Source organism: Rhinopithecus bieti, unplaced genomic scaffold, assembly GCF_001698545.2.
Source record: "Rhinopithecus bieti isolate Rb0 unplaced genomic scaffold, ASM169854v2 scaffold_72467, whole genome shotgun sequence".
Lineage (NCBI taxonomy): Eukaryota > Metazoa > Chordata > Mammalia > Primates > Cercopithecidae > Rhinopithecus > Rhinopithecus bieti.
This window is the reverse complement of record NW_016826821.1, coordinates 520,455-546,843: the sequence shown is the minus strand read 5'-3', so window position 1 is coordinate 546,843 and position 26,389 is coordinate 520,455. Positions and strand designations below refer to the sequence as shown.

At 48.2% G+C, this 26,389-nt stretch overlaps 1 protein-coding gene across 1 annotated transcript in view; it reads right to left on the bottom strand.

Annotated features, from left to right (window-relative positions):
* Positions 1-26,389, bottom strand: part of CA12 (carbonic anhydrase 12) — a 59,414-nt gene that overhangs the window by 10,290 nt on the left and 22,735 nt on the right. The window contains exons 3-8 of the mRNA XM_017863683.1: positions 12,734-12,913; positions 11,699-11,841; positions 7,585-7,680; positions 6,337-6,400; positions 5,905-6,062; positions 4,437-4,563 (exon numbers count right to left, since the gene is read on the bottom strand). Coding sequence (XP_017719172.1) covers positions 4,437-4,563; positions 5,905-6,062; positions 6,337-6,400; positions 7,585-7,680; positions 11,699-11,841; positions 12,734-12,913 — 768 coding nt within the window. The remainder of the gene's footprint in view (positions 1-4,436; positions 4,564-5,904; positions 6,063-6,336; positions 6,401-7,584; positions 7,681-11,698; positions 11,842-12,733; positions 12,914-26,389) is intronic.

The following is a 26,389-nucleotide window of genomic DNA, read 5'->3' as shown; positions in this document are numbered from 1 at the left end:
TCATAATAGATGGGACAGGCGGGCACCACCACACCTGGCTGATTTTTTTTGTACTTTTCTTTTTCTTTTTTTTTTTCTAGTAGAGATGGGGTTTCACCATGTTGGCCAGGCTGGTCTTGAACTCCCAACCTCAGGTGATCCACCTGCCTTGGCCTCCCAAAGTGCTGGGATTACAGGCATGAAGCACCACACCTGGCCACTGGAACAGGCACTTTTTAAGAATGGAAAAAAGTGACTGGCATGACTTTCACTTTTCCATAAAGAGTGGATGTTTTAACTAAAGACAACAAGAAACATAGCATACAAAAGAGAAAACTCATACAAAAGGGAGGGAGAAAAGAATGAAGGGGGGATCCTGAAGAAGTTGCTACTTCAGAGGCATTTGTGCCCAGATAAAGGATTTGTACACTCCTAAGGGTGCACAGTTCTCTCTCATGCCATGTCTCTTGGTCTTTCCCAATCATGTGAAAAGAATCTATACTTGAATTCTAAAGGAAGATGGGGAACAAGGTCTCTCTTGGGTTGGTTTGTTCTGCCTCAGTGACTTCAGCCTTACTGTTTCAGGGATAACCATCATCACACTGAAATGTTCATGCCATAAAAGAATGAAGACCAGGCCATGTGATATAAAACTGTAGGCTCCTATGACATGAGCAAAAACAATGAGTTCTGGGCCACAGAAACCCTGAGGCAGTGGTTTTCCATCAGGGGAAACCTTGCCCCTCCTCCCTGCACAGAGTTGGCAATGTCTGGAAACACTTTTGGCTGTTACAACTGGGCAGGTGCAGCTGGCATCTACTGGGTAGAGGCCAACGGTACTGCCAATGCTACAACACACAGGACACCCCCCATGTAAGAATTATCCTGCCCAAGTTGTCAGTAGTGCCAAGGTTGAGAAGCTCTGCCCCCAGGCTAAGGTATAACTGGACTATGAACCTCTTAAGGACAGAAACCGGGTCCTGTACCCTTTTTCTAAGCACAGTCGAGGAGAATAGCAGGGTTAAGTTAAATGATTCAGTCCCAATTGTCCCAACCCGGCTAAACTTCAAATCTTTCCCCAAAGTCCATGTAATTTCTCTCATAGGGAATTGTTTTTATTTTTAAATTTTAATTATTTAAGAGATAGGGTCTCACTCTGTTACCCAAGCTGGAGTGCAGTGGTGTGATCGTGGCTCACTGCAGCCGCAAACTCTCGGGCTAATGCGATCCTCCCGCCTCAGCTTCCCAAAGTGCTGGGATTACAAGCATGAGCCACCACACCCAGCCATCCTAGATGAGTTTTTAAGCGTCACTTTTCTCCTGGCAGAATTTTCTGACTCTATAGTTGTTATCTTCCAGAGAAAGCCCTGAGTAAGCCAGACCCTATTTACAAATATGCCTCAGTGGATGAGGCTACAATTTGAGTCCCAACTGCTCACGGTTCACACGGACAAAGTCTCACACCATAAACCTGAAACACCATGTTACGGTCTGAGGCCCGCTCCGAGCTGGGTGAGAGAGGCCTCGTGAACGCAGCCCCTTGCGCAGATGAGGTTTGGGCCTCCACCCCTGTGGGGCTGCCTCCTCATTTCTCCTTGGAAAGCAGCTCCACTTGCTGCCTGTGCCTTTGGGAAGCGAGAGGGAGGGGAGAATTCTAGCCAAGCTTCTATAATCAGCCTCTAAATGGACAGGTTTTCCTTGGACTGCCACAGAGTCTCACTCAGAGGAGAAAGCTGGTCCCAGCCTGAGCTTGTGGAAGCACCAGCTCTGAGCAAGCCATGCAGGAAAAGCAGTGGCAACGCTGCATTTGGGCTTTGATCTTGATGTCCTAAGCTGGGAGTTGGTCTCCAGACTTCTTCTGAGAGGCCCCTCAAGCTCCCCCATCCAGACTGGGAGAATCTACTGAAGCGCTTGGCTACAAACCTGCCTGAACTGTCCCACTACCAGCAGCTGCTTAGACACAAGCTGGTCTAAGAAGATGGCTAATTATCCCCAGTGCCACAGTCCATCATTATAAGTGGGGGTTACTTTTGGATGTCAGAGTCAAGTTCCTGCCCGGTTTCTTCCGATCCTCTGTAACTGCCCCCAAACACTGTCCCTGCAATGTAAAGTCAGGATGGGCAGTTGTTAGTGTCCACTTAACCATCACAACATATTAGCACCGAAAGGACATTAGATCATCTAATCCAACCTGGCTTGCTTTTTTTTTTTTTTTTTTGAGATGGAGTCTTACTCTGTCACTCAGGCTGGAGTGCAGTGGCATGATCTTGATTCACTACAACCTCCACCTCCCGGGTTCAAGCGAGTCTCCTGCCTCAGCCTCCTGAGTAGCTGGGATTACCTGGCAATTTATGGCTGAGGAAACCAAGGCCAAAGAAGGGACACGATTTGTCCACAGCATGCAGCCAGGAGGAAACAAAGCCAGGCCTTGAACCTAGGCCTCCTGACTATAAGGAGAGTTTGCGCCACCCTTTCCCTGGGTGTGCATAGCTGAGCTCAGAAACAGAACCAGCAATGGGGTCCTGGGATCGCAAGCAAAATTCCACCTGATCTATGTGGGCAAAGTTCCTAATCTCCTGGCGGAGTTTTTATGTTTTTGGTTTTAAGAGTTGAAGTAGTTCCATTTAACCCTTGGATACTACATTCTTCACTCAGAAGAATGAGAAAAGACAGCGCTGTATCCAGAACAGATACACAGGGATAATTCCATGCACTCAGTTCATTTCATAGAAAAGAAACTTAGTTATCATGACACGGATTCTGAATTTTCAGGAAGGCCATTGTTCACAGATTCTGTTTTCCAACCGAGAAACTGAGGTAAGAGGGAAATGATCTTAACTAGTGGTGCCTGGAGAGGAGAAAACGCAAAAGACAAATTCTTGGGCAGTTCTTCATGAAAAGACAGAGAATGACATAATCCTGACCGTAAGGATGGGTCAGTTTCTCAAGCTTCCTGGAAAGGGCTTTCAAATACAGTCTCCATATGTTCAACTAAGTTTAGAAGGTGATAGTTATAACCTCACACAACAAGAAAGGAACCCAAAAAAAGTGCACCAGGTGAGACGAGGAGAGCAGATTCTAACAAGTGCGTTAACGGGTTATCTTTTTTTTTTTTTTTGGGACGGAGTCTAGCTCTGTTGCCCAGGCTGGAGTGCAGTGGCGTGATCTCGGCTCACTGCAACCTCCGCCTCCTGGGTTCAAGCAATTCTCCTGCCTCAGCCTCCTGAGTAGCTGGGATTACAGGCATCCGCCACCACGCCCAGCTAATTTTGTATTTTAGTAGAGATGGGGTTTCACCATGTTGGTCAGGCTGGTCTCGAACTCCTGACCTCATGATCCACCCACCTTGGCCTCCCAAAGTACTGAGATTACAGGTGCCAAGACACCATGCCCGACTAATTTTTGTATTTTTAGTAGAGACGGGGCTTCACCATGTTGGTCAGGCTGGACTTGAACTCCTGACCTCAGGTGATCCGCTTGCCTTGGCTTCCCAAAGTGCTGGGATTGCAGGTGTGAACGGGTTATCTTTAAATATGAACACCTGGCCCTGTTTGGGCCACACGTGATGCTGGGGATGAAATGGAACTGCACAGACCAGCCATGAAGATTCCCAAGTTGGGAACCAGTTGAAAATCTACAGTAAGAAAGTGAGTCTGAAAGTGAACTCAGAGATCTGAAGAGAGTGCTCCCTCACCCCTTTCCCCTGACACCCAGTTTCCAGCAGTGTTGATGTAGGCACTGAGCAAGGAAAAAGGTTAACATCCTACTGGGGAGGTATTGGTTACAGCTGTAAAAGGGAGACCTGCGCCCTCGTAGCATTAGGAAGAAACCAAGCTATTAAGCTTTGTTCAATTGGGAACTTATATGCTTGTGCTTGTGCAAGCTCCAAGGAGGTTAGACAAAAATGCAGCGCACAAGGGTGCTTCCTTGCCTAACGGGCCCTGCTACATTAGTCATGGATGTGGGTTACACCCACTGTTTTACCTCTAACATAGGAACATTCCTGCTCATTCGGTGGTGGTGTGCGAATCACCTGGCCAGTCCTAAGATAGGCTGGCTGCAGCCTTTGATGCCAAGAAAGCCTAGGGAGGGAAGTTAGAAGTCTGATCTCATGGAAAGGGTCCTATCCTGTGTCTTAGGAGAAGGGATCATTGTCTGGAACAGAGAAGTCCCCAAGGAATTCTCTCTTCCCCATCTGTGCAAGACTCCCAGGCTTGAAGAGGGCTCTGGTCCATCTGCCTGGGGCCACGGCTTTTGCTTCTCTACAAAGACTCAGTGCAGGGGGACCCAGTGAGCCCCGCACCTAGTCTCACAAGACACCTGGCTCCCGTGGCAGCCAGGGAGCTCTCAGCCAACTTCTTGAAGGCATCAGTGCCAGAGCTGAATTCACACAGAAGAGTCCAATATCTTGGCACCACACTCCCGCACCCCCTCCCCCCAGCACTACCTTTCCTCACCTTGGGAGAAGGAGGTGTATACCAGCCTCTCATCGAACTTCTGGACCTGCCGGAAATTGTTGATCATTTCTCTGGGGGAAGGGTCGTCCATGTGTGTGCAGTACAGGGCTGTCTCCAAAGCCAGCAGCTGAGGGCAAGAGCAGAAATAGCCCGCAGGCAGAATGACCTCGCCTGACCCCCTGGCAAGAGGTTAGCTCTCACCTCTTGCACCTGGAAGAAGCCTCTGGAACCAGCTTCTGTGGGGCTGGGTGGGAGATATTAGAAAGCAGCAGGAAAGCCAGAGAACTGCTTCCCTCCACAGTGGGTGACTGGGAGCTGCGCAGCGCTGGGTTTGTCTTCCCAGCACCCGAGACTCCAGGGAAGGGCAGTGCTGTTAGTTCCCAGTTATACCCGGAATCTGCCCTGCGTGGAGGGAAACCTGGGATGATGGAGTGCTCCTTAGCCTCCCACGGAGACTGCGTTCCTCTCATGAACTTAAATTAGAGCCCAGCTCTCAACCAGAGGGTCGCAGGGCTTGTTCTGATGGTCACATCAGAAGGAATAAAGGAGGGAGGTAAGAGTTTCACAGGTCATCTGACTACAGGTTCCCTGGCATTTTCATGCACCTACATAGATTACATAACCCATTCCCAAGGCAGTTTCTGGGGTAGGATGTTGCTGCTTCCCCACATGTTTCATCCATCTCTTGGTTCATCACGTCCTCATTCCTGTCCACCCACCTGCTGCCATTTACCAGGGGACTCAGAGCGGAAGCTTATTGTAAAGAAATGAAGCAGCTGTGAGGCTGCCTTGGCCGCGTGAAGCTGGGGTGGGGCTGTGAGCCAGGTGCAGTGCTGGCCCCAGCCCCGTCTCCTGGGGGGCCATTTTTCTTCTCATGAATTTAGGTTGTGGAGTACAGGTACGAGCAGTGACATAGAACTCAGATGACCTAACTTTGGGGCTCAGCTTTGTCACTAACCCGCGGGTGATCCCACAAACTTCTACTCTTCTCTCCCATCTCCTATCAAATAAGAAACTTTAGAGATGATGGCTAAGGATTTTGTTCCCCAGTTTGCATTAGACCTTGAGCTTCTTGGGGGGCAGGGACCCTCACTTAGTCATTGCTGCAATCCCATTTGTTAAATGATTTCATCTGATCCTGTCTTTATTCTACCCTGTAAAGGAACCAGGCTCTCTCCTGCCTGGGAAGAGAACGCCACCTCAGCCACTGAGGATATATTAGCGAATGCAGCTTTATAGCTCTTTTTTAAAAAGAACTAGGAGACATGTATTCATTTGCCTAGCCTGACTTCTTTTGAATCTCAGCCTGGAATTTCGGCAGTGCTTTCAGACAACTGTGATATTTGGAGAGGTTTTGAAGAGCTGCCAATGAAACTAAGTGAGGAAATCAAGTCGTTGATTATGATATGGGGGATGATGGGGACTGAGGTGCTGTGTGGACTCTGGCTGAGTTTGGCACAACAGTTACCTGCTCCTGGGAAATCTGCACAGGGTTTCGGAAAACTGTCCAGAGCACAGTAGGGTTGCAAGGGGGTGTGGTCAGGGACCCCCGGTAGCGGTAATATTCAGCAGTCCTCTCCGGAAGCAGCTCTTCAATGTTGAATCCTGGAATGAATGCTTCCTGACCTAGAGAGACATGTTGCAGAGGTGATGCTGTCAGTCTCCCTCCCTAGGGCACAAGTGCAGCTGAACAGGGTGACTGAGCCTAGAAACATGCACTAGCCCCTTTCAGGGTCATCTAATCCCAGGACCTGGTTGCAACATCGTTCAACAACCTGCTCCTCTTACCCTGGTGAACACAGACAGCTCCTGCCCCTTGCATTTGTTTTTCTTAAAGTCACACAGGGCTGACTACCTCCTTCTCCAGCAGAGAGTGAATATGCACGCAAGGACCCCTCACCTTTGTACTTTACATGTTGAAGGTGACTGAAGATCTTGTCATAGGACGGATTGAAGGGGCCCATCTGCAACAGAGACAGGGCAGGTTACACTGGGACAGAACAGGATGGGCTGAGCCGGGATTGACAGGCAAGGCTGTGGGTATGTTGCCACCACTGCCTGAAGGATCCACTTTACTGGACAATTAGGATGGATCACTAGGCTCTTGGGAGTTAGTGTAATGGTCCTGCCTTCTTGCATCTCAGGATGTCCTGTTTTCAGCTTAAGGCATTGGGCTTGAATGTCCTGGGGTATGGGGTACAGTGTGTGCTCTTGATGATCCAGATGTGAGCCTGAAGTCTGCGACTAACATCCATGTCACCCAGAACTTAAGGAGCTCTGAGTTCACAAAAGCCACGTCAGACCAATGAGCATGTTGGGAAATGAGGTACGTGCTGCCTCATTCGGACAAAAAACATGCAAGTCAATCAGAAGACATTCCTGTTTCTTGGGATAAAGAAAGAATTCATTCCAGGGTCCATATAGAGCAGGGGTCCCCAACGCCCAGATGGTGGACCGGTACCAGTCTGCGCCCTGTTACCAACCGGGCCGCCCAGCAGGAGGTGAGCAGCGGGCAAGCAAGCATTATAGCCTGAGCTCCGCCCCCTGTCAAACCAGCAGACGCCTCCCATTCTCATAGGAGCACAAACTCTATTGTGAACTGCGCACGCAAGGGATCTAGGCTGTGTGTTCCTTGTGGAATCTAACTAATGCTTGATGATCTGAGGTGGAACAGTTTCATCCCAAAACCATCTCCCTCCCTGCTCCCTGGTCCGTGGAAAAATTTTCTTCTATGAAACTGGTCCCTCGTGCCAAAAAGGTTGGGGACTGCTGATCTAGAGGATGGAACTTGGATAGCAGGAGTTGTATCAAGAGTTCAGGCATCTGATGGGGCAGATGGAGAATGATGACCCTTTTCCAGCACAGGTGCTTCCCAACCGGGCAATTCCATGCCTTATGCAACAGAGCTAGACGTTGGGGCCCATGTTTCCAATGGACCAAAGAACATTCCCCATTTCTGCTGCCCAGGCACAGAAGGTGCTGCCTCCAGGCCAAGAGAAAAGGTGCACTACAGGAGGATACCCCCTGCTCTGGAGTTGACACAGAGCCGATACAGGAACAGCTGATTGTCAACAGGTATGCATGGAACAAAATGCGGAATCCCAGTCTCATCCCTGCTTCAAATTTCACCTTTTTAAATAGCTCTTACCTCAATGAGAACAGCTAGGACAGCGAGGCCTTCTGACTTGTTGCTGGCAGTGCTGGCGTCAGGATAAAGGTCTGAGTTATAATGGACAATGTGCAGCTGCAGTAGGGGAGAAGCCACCCATTAGGGGATAAGTGACTCATGGGAGCCTGTCGCTTCTGCAGAAGACTTTAATCCAACTATGAGGACAGAACCCCAGCCCCCACAGACCCCCAGACTAGGTTAGGTATCTCAGACCCTCTCCTTATTTTGCCAAGGATAAGGACATGTGCCCAAGGTGGTCAGGGCACGGCTTGTTTTGGTACATTTTAGAGACATAATACATCAATCAATACGTGCAAGATACACTGGTTTGCTGGGCGCGGTGGCTCACGCCTGTAATCCCAGCACTTTGGGAGGCCCAGAAGGGCGGATCACGAGGTCAGGAGATCGAGACCATCCTGGCTAACACGGTGAAACCCCGTCTCTACTAAAAATGCAAACAATTAGCCGGGCGTGGTGGTGGGGGCCTGTAGTCCCAGTTACTCGGGAGGCTGAGGCAAGAGAATGGCGTGAACCCGGGAGGCGGAGCTTGCAGTGAGCTGAGATCGCGCCACTGCACTCCAGCCTGGGTGACAGAGCAAGACTCCGTCTCAAAAAAAAAAAAAAAAAGATACACTGGTTTGATCGGGAAGGGCAGGACAACTCAAAATGGCGGCTTCCAGGACACAGGTAGATTTAACTTCTTTCTGACTGGCAATCGGCTGAGAGTTATCAATAGAAAGGAATGTCTGGGTTCCAATAAGGGGTTGTAAAGAATACGATTTTATCATGCAGATGAAGCCTCCACATAGCAGGCTTCAGAGAGAATAGACTGTAAATATTTCTGATCAGACCTAAGGTCTGTATTGATGTTAATGAAGGTGGGCTTTTCCTGAATTCCAAAAGGGAGGAGGGTATAATGGGTCATGTCCAACTCCCTCTTCCCATCATGGCCTGAACTAGTTTTCATGTTAACTTTGGAATGCCGTTGGCCAAGAGGAGGGGTCCATTCAGATGGCAGGGAGGTGGGGTGGGGGGGCTTAGAATTTATTTTTGGTTTACACAACCCACGCATTTTTGTTGGTTTTTTGTCCTTGAGACTATGACATATGGAGATTTTATCTCTATTTCTTTTCTCTTTTCATTCATCCTTTTCCATCTCATGTGTTTATAAATATAATTCAACATATATTATTGAATATAGCTTAATTCCCTCATTTTGAACTTTAAGTGGCTCCTTCTAATTTAAAAAAATTATATATCAAATTATTTCTTCTTTTAAGTGGTCCTCTATTAAGGATTTCTTAAGAGCTCCTGCTTCACCATCTTCCCCTCAAAGGACTTAGGCTGCCACACTGCCTACACCATCTCAGCCTGGCATCACTTTGAGAAACAGAGCTGAATTCTATATGATTAAAACCTCTGAGGTCCTAAGTCCCTATTTCCTTTTACAGCTGACCTTTGAGCTTGTGGTTTGTCTGTACTTTTCTTACTGTGTTCAGAGGAAGTGAAGACTAATCCAAGCATAAAGGAGCTCCCTGTTGAGGAGATTAAGAGAGAAAGAATCTCTTTTTTTTTTTTTTTTTTTTTTTTTTTTTTTTTTGAGTTGGAGTTTCGCTCTTGTTGCCCAGGCTGGAGTGCAATGGCGTCATCTCAACTCACTACAACCTCCGCCTCCCAGGTTCAAGTGATTATCCTGCCTCAGCCTCCCGAGTAGCTGGGATTACAGGCATGTGCCACCAAGCCTGGCTAATTTTGCATTTTTAGTAGAGATGGGGTTTCACCATGTTGGTCAGGCTGGTCTCGAACTCCCGACCTCAGGTGATTCACCCGCTTCAGCCTCCAAAAGTGCTGGGATTATAGGCGTGAGCCACTGCGCCCTGCCAGAATCTTCTTCTATGGACTCCATCCAAAAGAACCACTACACTTTCAAGGTCCTTCCTTAGAGGACCCACCTGAGGGATACCTTGATGTCTTTTCTCTAGTATTGGCATTTATGGTCCATCTTAACCAGACCCTTGGTCTGATGATGTGACTTAAGAGCAGAAAATACAAGAAGTAGAAATATTTTTAGGCTGCGCGCAGTGCCTCACGCCTGTAATCCCAGCACTCTGGGAGGCCGAGGCAGGCGAATCACGAGGTCAGGAGATCGAGACCATTCTGGCGAACACAGTGAAACCCCATCTCTACCAAAAAATACAAAAAATTAGCTGGGCACGGTGGTGGGCGCCTGTACTCCCAGCTACTCGGGAAGCTGAGGCAGGAGAATGACATCAACCAAGGAGGCAGAGCTTGCAGTGAGCTGAGATCGCGCCACTGCACTCCAGCCTGGGTCACAGAGCGAGACTCCGTCTCAAAAAAAAAAAAAAAGGAAAATTGTTAAATACATAAACCCTGCCAATCTATACCCTAACCTCCTTTGTGAAAGGAAAATAAATCTCGAGATGCCCAAATCACTAAGCCAAAGGGAAAAGTCAAGCTGGGAGCTGCATCAGGCAAACCTGCCTCTCATTCTATTCCTAAATAAGATGACTACAAAGATAAAAAAGCTACACATCTCACATTTTGCCCACTAGGAAATTCACTGTGGGCTGCAAGGTCTTTACCCGAAAGCAGTTCTGTTGAATTTCACCCTGACAGTGTCAATGGGTAACTTATCTTCACGGGTTCAGGACAAAGGACAGAACTCAAAGTCATCCCTCTGCTTACCTGAGACAAATGCATATCTAACTGCTTCCTCTGCCCATGTCTATTTTATCTTGTAAGAATGCAGATTCACTGAGCTACATGAATGCACAAGTGACTATTCCTCTACCCCATCTCACATGTGAATGGCCGATCAAAAACTCAGAAGATGTGACCTCTTGCCTCTTACCTCCCCACACCTTTTAAACATTTCTCCCTCTTTCCCCAGTATCTGCCCTTTCCCCTTTAAATATTGAAGCCCTGAAGATCATCTTTGGAGAAAGGCATAGACTTGTGCCCCTGTTTCCCAGGCATGTGTCCTTAACCTTGGCAAAATAAACTTCTAAATGGATTGAGTCTCAGACACTTTTTGGTTTACACCTTCTTTATTCCCCATGGGGAAAGCAGAAGTCTCAACACTGCAATTAGCCTGGAGGAAATTTCAGTTCTTGAGCTTCAGGGAAGGGCCTGCTCTGAAATATGTGAACCTCCAGTGGTGCCATCCTTTTGAGTCAGATCCTACCCCTTCCATGCTTGCAAGTAGACCTATGATTAGCCTGAGACATTAAGCAGTTCAGCAGTTATGAACAGAGGGGAATGGTCGCTATTGGCCATGGACTCCCCAGCTCAGTCAGCAGCATTTATCTCCTTGTATTTCCCTGTAAATATTCAGAGCCACACCCCCAGTTCAGGGCTATTGGAGTTCCAAAGTGGAGCATTTCAACCCCCTCCTTGCCCCACCCCATCCTGCAATTGCATAGGACAAATGCTCTGCCCTTCCTCTAATTTTCTTTAGGCATTTTGGGGTAGCACCTCAACGCGACATGACACGATGCTGCCCTGGGTGGCATCTTGTCCCTAGTGAGTCTGCTTGCCATCATGCCCAACACATTAGACTGTCAGGCACCCCTAGACTTGTGGCCAGGTATAAGAGTGGCCCTAGACCCATGTCCCCATGTTCTAAAAGCAACCCGTGCCGAGAGAAAGGAAAGAGGATCAAAAAGATGCAAACAGCATGACATATGAAGAAAGGCTGAGAAGTTTGGGGGAGCAACGAGCCCAGTGTGAGTCAGCAGGAGATTTTCATCTGCACAGATAGGAAGGCAATGTCTAAAAGAAGGGCATGTATGTCCCGCTGGGCCACCCTGGGAATACTGCCTCCCCAGCAGCATCACTCAGTAAAAGACACAGGGACAAACTCAGCATGTTCAGAAGAAGAAAGGGACCAGGACAGTGCAGATGAGCTGCAGGCTGGCGTGGCTGCATCCCCTGTGCCAGGGCCAGAGATGGGGCAGATAGCCTGAAGGCAGCCTGTCCCAGGCTCTGGTGTTATCTGCACAGCAGCCAGGTCGAGAGGGTGCCACACCACCCACTGCAGACCAGCCTCTGCCAGACTGGCAGCCCTACTTACCTCGGCGGCGAAGTGCTGTCCGCTGACAGTGTGCTCAGAGCCGTGCGGGTCATTCGGGTTCCCCCAGTGCAGGTGCAGCTGCGTGGCACTGTAGCGAGACTGGAGGCCCTGGATGTGCATGTCCGAGGGCAGGTTCAGCTTCACTGTGGGGAGTGGAGGAGCAGCCTTCAGAGCCCCGGCCAGCTGTGCACTGCCAGAGAGCAGTCAGGTAGGCAACACTCCCTCCCTGGAGCCCAGAGAGAGGCAGGTGGATGGAGTGAGGTGCAGAGCAGAGATGCAGCCTAAAGGTCAGACACCTGGGCTCTTTCCCTGAGAATGTCCCCTCTTCCCCAAAGCAACTCCAGTGGCATCAGCACCTTCTTGGTTCCCCCTGGAAAATGATGCCAGAAACACTAACGCTAGATCAACGGATGGGTATTTATTTACATATTGATGGATCAGACACCTGGAACCTTTAGTGAAGTAGCTTCCGAGCTTTAGAATTGTATAACAACAATGGTAACTGCTATTTATGAAGCATTTACTTCACTCTGCATGTCGACCCCAACATACATAATCTGCAGTCTTCATGGTACCCATTAATATGTCCATTTCCAGATGGAAGTTCAAGGAGGCTAAAATTGTCACCTAGAGGCTCATGGCTCATAAGCAGTCAAGCCAGGGCTCAAGTACATGTTGGTCTGACTCCAAAGCCTGGGTGCCCCTCCTAAACTGTGTGGTTCCTTGAGTCATTTATGATGGTCCAGAATTCACTCCAGCTGCACAGCCAATGAACCACAGGGCTCAGGTCTGTCTCCTGCCCCATCCTGAGAGATGTGCTTCTTCTGGGAAGTGCAGCCCTGGCAGGACCATCAGAGCCCAGGGCCTCCAACATCCCCTGGAGAGAGTGCTCCTGGAATCTCTCAAAGGCGCCCCGGCCCCATCCCTCCTTCTGGATGCTTCTGCAGAACCCTTCCCTGCCAGATGGAAAAGGACAGGCCTGACAGCCAGGGAGACCCAGACATACCCCTCAGGTCTCCAAGGCCTCTCCCTCACCTGAATGGCCATTGTTGGTCAGGAGAAACTGCTGGTTGGCAGACAGATTGTAGCCTTGGAACTTGAGGGGCGTGAGGCTGGCATCATACTGGAGGATGTCACTGTGCAGGTCTATGGGGGACTGCAGCAGGCCCCCACAGGACGGGTACTTCTTGGACCAGCTGTTCTCCCCATCAGGACCTGGACACAGAGATCCATGCTCAAGATTTAGAGTTTCCCACAAAGGGATGTTCCTTATCTTCTAATTCTCTGTTCAATACAATTACTCCTTTTCTCCTCTTTTCTGAATCCCCAGAGGTAAATCTTCAAGGCCCAGAGTCTCAGCCTCCAGAATCAGGTCCCGCAACCACTGAGGACCACCTGCTCTTAAGTGATGTGGGGAAAGAAGGACTAGGGCTGCCCAGGCCAGAGCCAGGAGCCCACCGAACTCTGCTTTATTTTGTCCATTGTTCCTATTTGACACACACGTCAAGACCTGTTGACTTTCAGTAATTCAGCATCTGCTTAGTCAGCACCTATTATGAGCCAGGAATTACTCTGGGTCTTGGGGCTGCCAGGTTGAATACGATAGAAGCCCTACTCATCCAAGCTGGCATTCTAGCGGGGAAAAATTTAGCAAACCTGCCGGGCCACCCCAGGTGGGAAAAATTCATGTCTCACTGACCACAGCGCCAAGTATTAAGTTGGTGCAAAATAATTGCGGTTTTTGCCATTACTTTTATGCAAAAACCGCAATTGCTTTTGCACCAACCTAAATAGGTCTTTGTGGCTGCTGGCTTTGCCAGTATGACCTTCCTGATGAGAAACCCCTGAGGACATTGACTCTTGATACCCACGTTTAGAGTAACTATAGAACTCAATCTGATAGGGATGCTTGACAAATGTTAAATAATTACAGGCCTGGAATCGCAGAGTGAAGTACAGAGTTTAAGCTGGAAAAAAAATATGACCACACTGTAAACTAATTATTACAATATAATTGATGCACTATCAGCAAAGAGGAACAGACTTTAAAAAAAGAAATTCCTCCAGGGCTCAAGCTTCTTGCTAACTACTAGAAAACAGTTCCTCCCCTGGAAATGAAAATAAACATGCTATGTGCAGATGAACTTTCCTACTCCCACAGGGAAAAAGTCTTTAAAGAATGTAAATCTATGTTTAAAAGATTATCTCCATGGTAATTAAACAGACTTTCTGGCCAAGGTTTCTCCAGAAAAGCAAAGAATTGGCATGTCATGGCTCGTTAAGGTAGACCCAGGGTGTCCTGTGGGCTCTATCAGAGTTGGGGATCAAGCTTTGCCATCTGAGGTCCGTTCATCAGTATTTCGACACAAGGAAGGCGAGTAAATGGAGAAAAGGGGAAAGGAACACCACCTCTTCTGGGAATTCTTCCGTAGACCACCACACTGTCTCACAAGAGTGTAAACGTTACATTGGCCCCGCAGAATCCCACCCCCCGGCGTCGTGCTCCCTAACTAGGGGACCTTATCTGAGAGTGGGAAGAATCAGAAGCGATAGCCGGTACCCAGGTTCGTTTAAAACGCTATGAGGCGTTGGTCCCAGGCTTAGTTCTTACTTCTAGGTCTGGAAACACACATCGGAACCCTACTGATTTTTCCGGCTGTCAACCTTAGGCTATGCATTTTCAGAAATGTTACAGCATGACGGGATGGCAGACTCTCCAGTCCAACCTTTCACTGGACACCAGTCTTCTTACTTGGGATACCAGAGTCTCCACTGGGCTATACTATTCTTATTTTCAAGGCCTTAAAGTAACTCAACTACACCAAGATGGTGACTAGGGAAGAGGGAGTCTGGAGGATATCAAAGCAGGCACTCCAGGGCCAAACTGGAGTAAGACAACCATTCAGCTGGGGGGCAAACCGAATGCTTTAGGGGCAGCAGGGAGCAGAATGAAGCAACCATGAGGCCTCATGTAGACCCCCGGGGTCAGGAAGAGACACAGCGCAGGGTAAGACTCCCTAAGTGAGGCTGCCAGCCTTTCCTGTGCTCACAATACTGCCTGGGCCCACAGCCAGCAGGGCGGAAGCTGCCAGCCAGGCATGAATGCAAAAGACTCAAAGTAAAGAGGTGTAGCAATGAGAAGCTTTCTCTTTGCACACAGGACTAAAGGGAACTGGATTGGAAGGGTTTTCTTTTCCTGTAGTGGGGGTTCAAAAAGGTTTCATCAAGAGGGCATTTTACTGCTAGCTAAACAAGAGCCTCGTGAAGATAGGAACCCCTCATCTTCGTCTCTGTGAACCCATATTATTAGTAGGGTCACATGCCCTCATGGGCATTTAGGAATCACTTTCCCGAAGAATGAAAAAGAACAGAGGGCTTGGGAAAATGTGACTTGGGGAACGTTTCCTTTTTCTCTTGCCCTAAATACACTTTATTGGAAGTTAGGACCAAATAAGGTATTTGGGGGCAGGAAAGACTAAGGATATTAAAGGCAGTAGAGTTGGGGTTGGAAAAACCTTTCTTGGAAAGAGAGGCAGCTATGTTGGACCAGGGGAGTCCAGAGAACGAGATTCCAGCATCACTGTCCCAGTACCTCAGTGGGTTATGTTCCCTGCTGGAGCCTCCATTGCCCTTCGTACAAATGGTGGGGGTGGTGGTGGGGATGGGATGTGTGTGGATGCTATGTTCTGGAAGCTTCCTTCTGGCTCTTAAGCTCTGATATTTATTAAGAATACTAGGACTAAGCACCTTCACCATCTGTCAGGCGAATTTGAACAAGTCAGAGAGGTTGCTCATGTCAAGGCAGCTACTAGGCCTGTGACAAGGTGCCCAGGGGAACCAGCTTTGGGAATGAGGACACAGGGCACTGGTGCTCCAGGACTGGCTTGGAGTGGACAGCCATCTGCATCAGGAACCTGCCCTGGTCCTGGCTGCCATCCACAGCGGAGTTCGTCCTTGGGCACTAGTCACAGGTCTGTAGGTCAGCAAGGTCAAGAAAGCCTTGTCTTCTCCTCCTCCTCCTCCTCCTCCTCCTCCTTCCCCTCCTTCTCATTGTTGTTTTATTGTAGTAGTTTTGATCCTTATAACTCTATAACCTGATGGGGTAAGCAAGGCAAGAATTACACCATTTTATAGATGAAAAATAGAGATTTAAGTGATTTGCCCGAAGTTTGACTTTGGCTAAGTAACAGTTACTTCGCTTGGGTCACAGGACTTATGTGTCCTTCAGTATTTATCTAGATTTTGTGCACCTGGAATTTCCTGGCTCCCGCAAGCTCTCCTTGAAGGCAAGGACCACGGCTCATCCATCGCTGCGCTTCCCACAGTGCCTGGCGCAGAGCGGGCCCTCACGTTACTAACCTGAACTCTCAACACCTGTTTCATGCTTGCTCCTTTCCCAAAGAATGCGCACCCACCTTAATTCCCTCATATATTTCTTCTCCTCAAAAAAGAGGAGGAAAAATGAGATCACTTGCTCAGGTTCAAAATATACCTTCCTAGCTTTCTAGCTTACCTGTGTGCAAATGGCTTCTGTTTGGGGCCACTCATTGAAAAAGAAATCTGGGCCGGACACAGTGGCTCACGCCTGTAATCCCGGCACTTTGGGAGGCCAAGGCAGGTGGATCATGAGGTTAGGAGATCGAGACCATCCTGGCTAACACGGTGAAACCCCGTGTCTATTAAAAATACAAAAAATTAGCCGGTCGCGGTGGCAGGCGCCTGTAGTCCCAGCTACTCGGGAGGCTGAGGCAGGAGAATGGTGTGAACCCGGGAGGTGGAGCTTGCAGTGAGCCGAGATCACACCACTGCACTCCAGCCTGGGCGACAGAGGGTGACTCCGTCTTGAGAAAAAAAAAAGAAAAGAACAGAAAAAGAAATCTGATTTCTGCCCTGTAGCCTGGGAGATGGCCTGCCAAGGAAGTTCATAGGGCCTCCCCCAGCATGTAATGGCTAGTGGTGTCCCCGCCTTGCACAGCTGGGGACACTGTCAGAGCAGCCTCCTGTCTTTGTGGCATGTGAGAGATAGAGGTGCCATGAGGGTGGGCACCGGGACAACCAATATCAGAGGTGACAACAGCAGGCCTTTCTGTTCCCTGAGCTGTGACATGTGACTGCATAGCGCTGGCCTTATGCTGGCCGCTACACCCTGGGCTACCATTTTTCAACTCGGTCTCAGCTTTCACACTCATGCCAAGTGCTCCACTGCCAGAAATCCTCCACTGGGACTGACTCTTCTAAAAGAAGCATTTATTTCCAGCTAAAAATTTGCCTTTGCTCTTCTGAGTTTTGACTTTGCCGCCAGTTGGTTGGACTCCTCCCATGATTCTGACACAGGGGGATCACGTGTCTCTCACAGTTTGTTTTTCCAAATAAAGCCAAGGCATGATTTCTTTCCTGTCTATGCGTTTTTCCTGCTCTAGGCAAAACAGAAGTGGCCAGAATTCCTGTTTTGAAAGGTAACAAGAGATTAACATGGCACAGCTCAAAATGCCTCCCATGATTTCCGATTGGGGATTGTGAGGCCCAGGGTGTAGGCCCTGCATTATCCAAGGACCAGAATGTTTTTACAGAAAATTTCAAATGTATCCAATGTAGAGAGAGGAGAGAAACGAACCCCATGTCACCCAGCTTGGACAGCTTACAATTCACAAACAGTCCTGTCTCATCTGTGCTAAGCCATTCTCCCCTTATCTACCTGGATAACTTGGAAACAGATCCAGATATATTTCATCTGTACATATTTCAGTATGTTTCTCTAAAACGTAAGGGCTCTTAAAACCACAGTACCATGACCACACCTAGTTAACAATTAATACCTTAAGATTATCAAATTTAGTTAGAATTCAAAAGTTTCCAAATAGGTCATAACTTTTTAACAGTTTGTAAAATTCAGGGTTCAAATACAGTCCATGTATTTTTTGCAATATTGCAATTAGAGGATGTGTTATGGCCTAGATTACAGCTTGATGGTGGAATGCCTCGTCAGAGAACACCTGGGCCCCACTTCTCCAAGGCTCAATATCTCAGAGCCAGCTCGGTCTATCCTTTGCCCTTAGTGGGTCATGAACTCCCATGTTTCCATGGGTTAGGCCCTCGCCATGCCGCATTGCAAAGGCTTCCCACAGGCAACCGGCCCCAGCCTTCCTTGTTACACTGCCAGACTGGCTCTCCTGCAGTAACCAGATCAATCTTGTCATAGCCTGGCTTGGGTGGCACCACCCCACCACCCATCTGTACACTCCCTTTCTCCCTAGCACGCCCTGCCCCACCCCACCAACACCAAGCACAGCCTAGCTGTTTTTCATGGCCTTGAAGTGCCCCAACTTGTCAAAGTCTTCAAAGGCCCCCACATCCCGCCCCAGCCCGCCCCATGGTTCAGCCAGCGGCCCGAGCCTAAGAGCAGGCTATGCCAACCCACCTTCACAAATGCCCTTATTAAAAACTCTGCTCAAATGCCCTCTTCTTTCCTCCGGACCTTTGCAAATTTCGTCCACTCTTCGAAGTCCAGCTCGGGTCCTGCCAAAGCTACCCCAGTGCTTTCTCGTCCCTGGCTTGAACTGCTCGGCCAGCTGACTTGGGTTGTGCACACTAGCAAGCCCAGTGATGATTGTTAGCATACCTCACCTGTGACTGTTAGCACCAGACTAGTACAGAAGCCTATTACAGACTAGAGCTCAGACTACGAGTTTCAAAGATCTTTGGAAGACCAGAACTTTATGTCATATCCCTACTCATGTCTGAACACATCCTTAAATGAATGTGGAGGGTTTTTTAAGCTCATTTCAGAAATTTAGCCATAAAGAGAGGAGAGAAGAGTATATGTGTGGTGGTGATGGTAAGGTGAGGGTAATGAGAAGGATTTTGGTTTTGGTTTCTGTTTTTGTTTTTGAAACTGAGTCTTGCTCTGTCACCCAGGCTGGAGCGCAGTGGCGCAATCTCAGCTCACTGCAACATCCGCCTCCTGAGTTCAAGCAATTCTTCTGCCTCAGCCTCCCAAGTAGCTGGGATTCCAGGTGCCTGCCACCACGAATGGCTAATTTTTTATATTTTTAGTAGACATGGTGTTTCGCCGTGTTGGCCAGGCTGGTCTCAGACTCCTGACCTCAAGTGATCCACCTGCCTTGGCCTCCCAAAGTGGTGGGATTACAGGTGCGAGCCACCGCACCCAGCCTGTGTTTTTGTTTTTTATGAAGAGGCTTCAGCAAACTGCTATGCAGATGGCAAAACAGAGCAGAGAAGGAAGGTTGGAGACAGAAGAAAGAGGGGCTCCCTGATGAAAGGTAGCCCCGGGAAGACAGTGGGGGGATCCAGCCACCGGGGTCAACATTAATTCTGCCCCGTAACACTTCTTGGAGGTCATACTCTGAGGTGGACCCCCCTGTGTCTGTGTCAGTGCTCACTGCAGGCAGCTTCCTGGAGAAGTTGCCTGGGCCCAAGCTCCAGGGCACATCTCTTTGGGCCAGCTACCAACACGCAGTCAGAACAAAACTTGCCCCAACGGATACCGCTGTAATGGCAAAGTTTACACATTCTAGATGATGACACACCCCTTTTCAACAAATAGGCAACATTTCAGGACAATGATAGCTTTTGGTTAGTCCCTCAAAGTTTGTTTTGTAAGGAGATCTGACCATAATCAAAGGCATGTATATCTATATGAAAATGATCAAAAATTATGTACCAAATTTGAATATACATTTAATACAATGGATTGTATTTGCAATAAAAAACGAGTACTCAAATGTTGAATGAAAGAGAGAACTCTCTAAATGCTCTCCTTCTTGGAGTGCAATTTAATTTTGAAGTTAATGCATTCATTTCTTCAACAAATGTGTCTAGTATGTGTCAGGCACTGTACTAGGTGCTAAAGATGCAATGGAGAACAAAACAGCTCTAGTCTCTGACCTTGTGGCACTCACAGTCCAGTGTAAGAGACTGATAATAAATAACAAGTAAACCAATGCACAAAGGAAATAATTAGTCTGCAACCAGCACTGCAAAGGAATTAAACAAGGGCTGCAACAGAAAAACGGAGGAATCCCTGTTAAGCGGATAATGCAGGCAGGCTTCCTGGAGGAGGTGCCATTAAAGCTGAGATTTAAAGGACAAGCAGAACCAACCATGAGTGAAACCTGAGGAATGGCATTCATGAGAGAGGGCCCAGCAAGCTCAGAGGCCCTGCTGCAGTGGAGAGCTGGTATATGCTAGGGACGTGTGATGCATTGACTCAGAAAGAGCCTGGGATCCATCCAGCCTCCCTTTGCCAGGTCTGGGTCCTGCTGTGTGCCAAGGCTGAGCTGGGATCAATTGATACCTGCTTGTATACATTCCTCCATCTGTTAGAAAGGTCTTCCTGTTGGGAGACTAGTACCTGCCTCTCTCTGGGAGTCATCCAAGAATCCCGCTCCTGTGGCTAGAGCCACAGAGAACACAGCTAAGCCACAGGACTCAGAGGGGACAGCAGCCTTCATGTCCCATCTAAATCCATCTGGAAACCAGAAATCTTCAGGATGGTGTCTGCATGTAAAAGCCATTTTTTTTTTTTTTAGAGATAGGGTCTTGCTATGTTGCCCAGATTGGTCTCAAACTCCTGAGCTGAACCGATCCTCCCACCTCAGCCTCCCAAAGTGCTGAGATTATAGGCATGAGCCACTGCACCCAGCCTAGAAGCTACATTTTAAAAACATGTTTAAAAGACATTTATAGGTCCTGCGGTTCACTTCTGAAGCTGATTAAAATATCTACGTCTTCTCATAAAAACCCAGTGGGTTGAGCCAGTCAGTAGTGTGGCGTTCCCACAGCATCACCTTGGTAAGGGCCTGACCCCCCGCACAGAAGGCCACAACCTGCTGAATTCTACCTGTTTTCCTGCCTGGTAGGTGGAGAGGCAGAGTCATAAACCCCAATGTCCTGCCTAGAAGGAAAGGAGGTGACTGGGGCATGGGTTAATAATCGATGGGTGAGGTCTTACAATTTTATTATGTACAAACAGAGGGCAAGGAATCAAACTGGCATTAAGAGTTTTTCCTTTGTCAGTGGCACCACCGAATCAGAGGTGGTCCTGGGACAGTGAGGGAGGGCTAGAGGGTGAGGGTTACTTATTATGAATAAAGCTCAAAGCTGGACTGCCATAGCAGCCACTCTTTTCCTTGGATTTTACATTATAGATCAATAAAATAAACACATTTTCTAAAGATGCTTTAATCCACACTTTGCATCAAACTTTTGTCTTTATTATTTCCATTTTTGTTTGGGTCAGCTAGAGAAGGAGGTTGAGACTTGGGCTTGGTAAAATCCACCCAAATCCACTCTTGGGGAGGCAGGAGGATCAGTTGAGCCCAGGAGTTTGAGAACAGCCTGGGCAACACAGCAAGACCCCATCTCTAAACAACAACAAAAAAGTGGCTTCTACATGCAGACACCATCCTGAGGATGCCTGGTTTCCAGATGGATTTAGAGGGGACATGAAGGCTGCTGTCCCCTCTGAGTCCTGTGGCTTAGCTGTGTTCTCTGTGGCTCTAGTCACAGGAGCAGGACTGATGGATGCATTAACACAGAGAGAGATGGGAATCATTTCCCATCCAGCCATGGTTGTGGGGGCCAGGAGTGCAGGCTGGAGGCCAGAATAGGTGAACCATAAGGCTGGGGCTGCCAACTCAGCCCTCCACCTGCCCTCAGGAAGTCCTTCTCCTCCACCCCGCCAATAATCCCCATCTAATATTGCTGGGTGGGGGATGAGGCGGGGACAAAAAGTAGACTCCGCAGTCATTTACACACCGGTGTCAAGGTCTGCGTCCAGTTCCTTCTGGAGGCGAGGTTTATTACAGGGAGGTGGGTGGGGCTTCCAGGCTGCCAAAGGTAAAGGGTGATGATCTATTTGCTTTTGCTTCTCCATTTCTAACCCCCTCTTAGGTTCTCATGACCTGTGGCCTTAGAGTATGTTCATCCTGGAGAGGCTTCGCCCACCTCTCTGGACTTTTCTGTGTCTGCTCCCAGCCCTCCTTTTCATTCCAGCAGCGCCGAGCTGCTTGCATCCTGCGGACACACCAAGCTGCTTCACATCTCCCTGAAACACCCTCTCGCCCGCTGGGGCAGGGTAAAGGGGTTCCCCCTCTTCTGTGCTTCTACACAGCATTTGCATTTCTCTTCTACTGCAGCAGCCACACTGATCAAAACAATATTGTCTGCCTTTCCACCCCAATAGTCCAGTGGTTCTCAAAGTGTGGCTCCAGACAAGCATCATCATCACCGCTTAGGAACCCGTTCGAAATGCGGAGTCTCGGGCCCTAAACCAGGCCTCCGAACCGGACACTCTGGGGGTGGCGCCCAGCATCTGCTGTTGGACAAGACTGCCTGGTGATGCTGCTGTGGGCTGAGGCTGAGAAGCGCTGCACTATGCTGTCAGCTTGCTCTCCGCGTGCGTGTACCTGGCTCCTGCTACAGAGCCTGGCACATGGAGGCGTTCAACAAATGACTCTCCAACTAAGCAACAAACAACAACAAACCACTAAGTTAAACAAACTGCTGACATGCGAACAGCCTAACCCCTGTCATGAAAACTAGCCAGGCCTGAGCCCCGCCTCAGTGCTAACCATGTGTTACCCTCCTTCATCTTCCTTGGCCAATTCATGTGAGGAATCGTGCTAGATGTGAAAGTGCTAAGTCCACAGCAGAGCCCTGTAGCCACCGCCCTCACAAGAAAGACATCCTGTTCTATCTTTCTTCAACACAATATTCAAAATAGGGGGCTCCAGGCTCAGGCAAGGACCAGTAACCATCTCTGAACGGAAAGGACTGCAGAAACCATCTTTTTCATGCACTATTATATGCATAACATTTACATTATTAAATATGGTGTTTGAAGTAATTTTTATTCAGTGTTGACCATGAGAAACATAACTTCCTTTTCTAACCATGTTTTCATGGCTTAATCTCTTTTTAAAAACTGTTGGCCAGGCACAGTGGCTCATGCCTGTAATCCCAGCACTTTGGGAGGCCGAGGAGGGCAGATCACCTGAGGCCAGGAGTTCGAGACCAGCCTGGCCAACATGACGAAACCTCGTCTCTACTAAAAATACAAAAAATAGCCAGGCATGGTGGCACGTGCCTGTAGTCCCAGCTACTTGGGAGACTAAGGCAGGAGAATCGCTTAAACCCAGGAGACGGAGGTAGCTGTGAGCTGAGATTGCACCACTGCACTCCAGCCTGAGTGACTGAATGTTTCAAATAAAAAATAAAAAATTGTAGTAAAATATACATAACAGAACTTTTTCATTATCTCAAACATTTATTGTTGGTGGGAACATCAAATAGTTTGGTGGTGCCTTAAAACGTTGAAATAGAATTACCATATAATCCAGCAGTTCTTTTTTTTTTTTTTTTTTTTTTGAGTCTCACGCTCTGTCGCCCAAGCTGAAATGCAGCGGTGTGATCTCAGCTCACTGCAACCTCTGTCTCCTGGGTTCAAGCGATTCTCGTGCCTCAGCCTCCCAAGTAGCTGGGATTACAGACGCACACCACCACACCCGGCTAATTTTTGTATTTTTAGTAGAGACGAGGTTCCACCACTCTCGATCTCATGACTTCAAGTGATCCACCCACCTTGGCCTCCCAAAGTGCTGGGATTACAGGTGTGAGCCACCACACCTCGCCTGATCCAGTAATTCTAATCCTAGGTATAGATCTCAAAGTATTAAAAGCAGGAACTCAAAGAGATACCTGTACACCCATGTTCATAGCAGCATTATTTATGTTAGCCAAAAGGTGGAAATAAGTCAATTGTCCATCAGCAGATGAATGGATAAACAAAATGTGGCACAGACACACAACAGAATATTGTTTAGCCATACAAAGGCTCATCTCATTTTGATGCACCATTTCTTTTCCAAGAATCTAACCCACCAGATGCTAGAGAGGAGCTGGGATAGGTCTTTTTATTTTCACGACCCTCTTTATGGAACCAAACTTATGGCAGATGCTCAGTGAATACTCACTGGTTGAGAAAAACTCTGTCGTTTGCTTGGCCTAGACTCGAATAGTGGTTGCCAGAACTTGAGTACACATCAGAATCTCGTAGAGGGCTTGTTCCCACACAGACTGCTGGGCCACACCCTCAGAGTTTCTGATTCATGGACAGAGCCCCAGCATCTGCATTTCTAACACATTCCCAGGTGCTGCTGCTGCTGCTGGATTCAGGAACCGCATTTGGAGAACCCCTAGCCCAGAGCCGTATTTCTCAACTGCGGCTACACACTGGAATCTCCAAGAGCTCCTGATTTTGCTCCCAGCCCCAGTACCTGAGATCAGGATTAATTGGTCTTGGTGTTGAGGTGGGAGGGGCTTTAAAAAACTGCCCACATGATTCTCATGTGCAGTCAAAGCAGAGAAGAGCTGCTGTGAAACCCTCATCACATTGAAGGCCTTGTGGTTCTTGTGAGCAGAGCCAGGCCCTTTTTCTCTCTGGTCTCAGGGGGAAGTTGCTTTCTTTTCTTTTTTTTTAATTAATTTTTTATTGTGGTAAAATACATAGAACATAAAACTACCATTAGTAAAATTTAGTATATTCACAACGTTGTGCAAACATTACCCCCACTTAGATCCGGAACATTTCATCATCCCAAAGGTTACCTCATACCTGTGAAGTAGTCACTTCCCACTCTCCCTGCTCTCAGCACCTGGCAACCACTAATCTGCTCTCTGCCTCTGTGGATTTGCCTCTTCCGGATAGTTCATATAAACAGAATCATACAATATGTGGTCAATTGCAGGTGGCTATTTTCATCTAGCATAACGTTTTCAAGGTTCATCCATGTTGTAGCATTCCTTTCTATGGAATAAAAATGGCCTTCATGCCTTTTTATGATTGCATAATATCCTATTCTATGGATATACCACAATTTGGTTATTCATTCGTAGTTTTGCATTTTATTGTAGTTTCAATATTTGACTCTGGTTAAATTGCTACGGATTCTCTTGTGTAAAATAGTTATTGACCGAAATAAAATGTTGGTGTTTCTCCTGTTTGAGTTTTAGAAAATAAGCGGTGCAGAGTGCTGCGAGGCAGCTGGAAGGAAAGGAAGACGGAGAAAATACAGCCTGGTTTCCAGAAAATGAGGGCCTGGGGTCAACGAGGCTATTATTTGCGACAAGCTCTTGAGTGAAAAGAGAGAACTTCAAATGATCATGATCATAAAGGCATATTCCACACAGGGTGATATAGCTGTTCCCTGGTGCTCACAGGAAACCAGTGGGAGAGCAAATACTGTGGGCAGAGGCTGCTTTTGTGACACAGGCTCCTTTCCTGGCAGAGAGAGACTTGAAAATGTCACAGGTGCTTTTCATCACTGGTACTGCTGTCTCCCCTGGCTGACAAGAAAACGCTCCCTGTCCCCATCCGCCTTCCCAGCACTCATCTTTGTGAAGAGTGAGAAGCAGTAGGTGGGAAGCCATGACTTGATTTGGCATTTAGACAGGAGGCCGGGGGAAATCAGGGTATCTAAATTGAATGTAACCTTGAACTAACTCTCAGTCATGGACATCCAATGTTTACTTCCTCAGGCGGGTACCCCTTTTTGCCCCTGACCTGATTACTCTCGTCTCCTCAGCTGAGCATCTTCAAAGAACTGTGTACATGCCCGCATCTGTGCCCCCACTTCCCATTCAGACCTCCCTGCTCTTCCACGCCCACGTCCCACCGAGTCCACATAGATTCTCGATCCTTGCACTTCATGCAGCCCTTGACCCTGGTGGCACTAACCCCCAACTCCCGATTTCTGAACCCTCTGTTTCTGGGGATGCTGCTTTGCTGAACTGTCCTCCCATTTCCCTGCCCTTTCTCAGATCTCTGTGGCCATTTGCCCCTCAATGCCAGCTGTCACGGTGGTTTTTATCATTGGCCCCTTCTCCTTCTTACAGACACACTCCCCTGGGGCAAAGCTGTCCCCTCTCAAGGCTTCAACACCAGAGCTACCCCTGCCCAGGTTTCCTCTGAGCTCCAGACCACCTGCCTACTGGGTACTTCCTTTGGATAATCCATGGGATCCTGAAACCAGACGTGACTGGAAGGGGACTCAGGCAAGCAATTCATTTTTTAAGTAACCAAACTCACCATCTTTTCCTTCCCCCCTTCCTCCCTCCAAAGCTCCCCTCAACTCTCTATGTAAGCTGGTAATACCACCCACCACACCAAATGCCTGGCCATCACAACTGACTCGTTCCTCTCCTCTCTTTCAACCCTCACTTCCAGCCATCACCTAGAATCACCAATTGTTAATATTTTGCACACTTGCTTTCTCTCGCGCTCTCTGCTGTGTATATGTATATGTACCCTAACCCTAACCATATATATGTACACACACACACACACACACATATATATACACATACACCCTCACTCCTGTCCTGAGAAACCCTCAGACAAATAAAGATCGAGGGACATTCTATAAGATCTATATGCTATGTGCTACAAGGTCTGTTCTACATGCTTCAGAAATGTCAAGGGCAAAAAAGGTCTAAAGAGAGAACACAGATAAATGCTATCTGGATTGAATCCTGGATCAGAAAAAAAGAAAATGCTATCAAGGGTAGTACGAAGTTTGTTTTAAACTTGGCCGCCACTCTTCCAACTGGCACAGCCCTTGTTCAGACCAATTGCCCCACAGCTGTACCCCTCATTGGCCGTGTTTCTCCAGG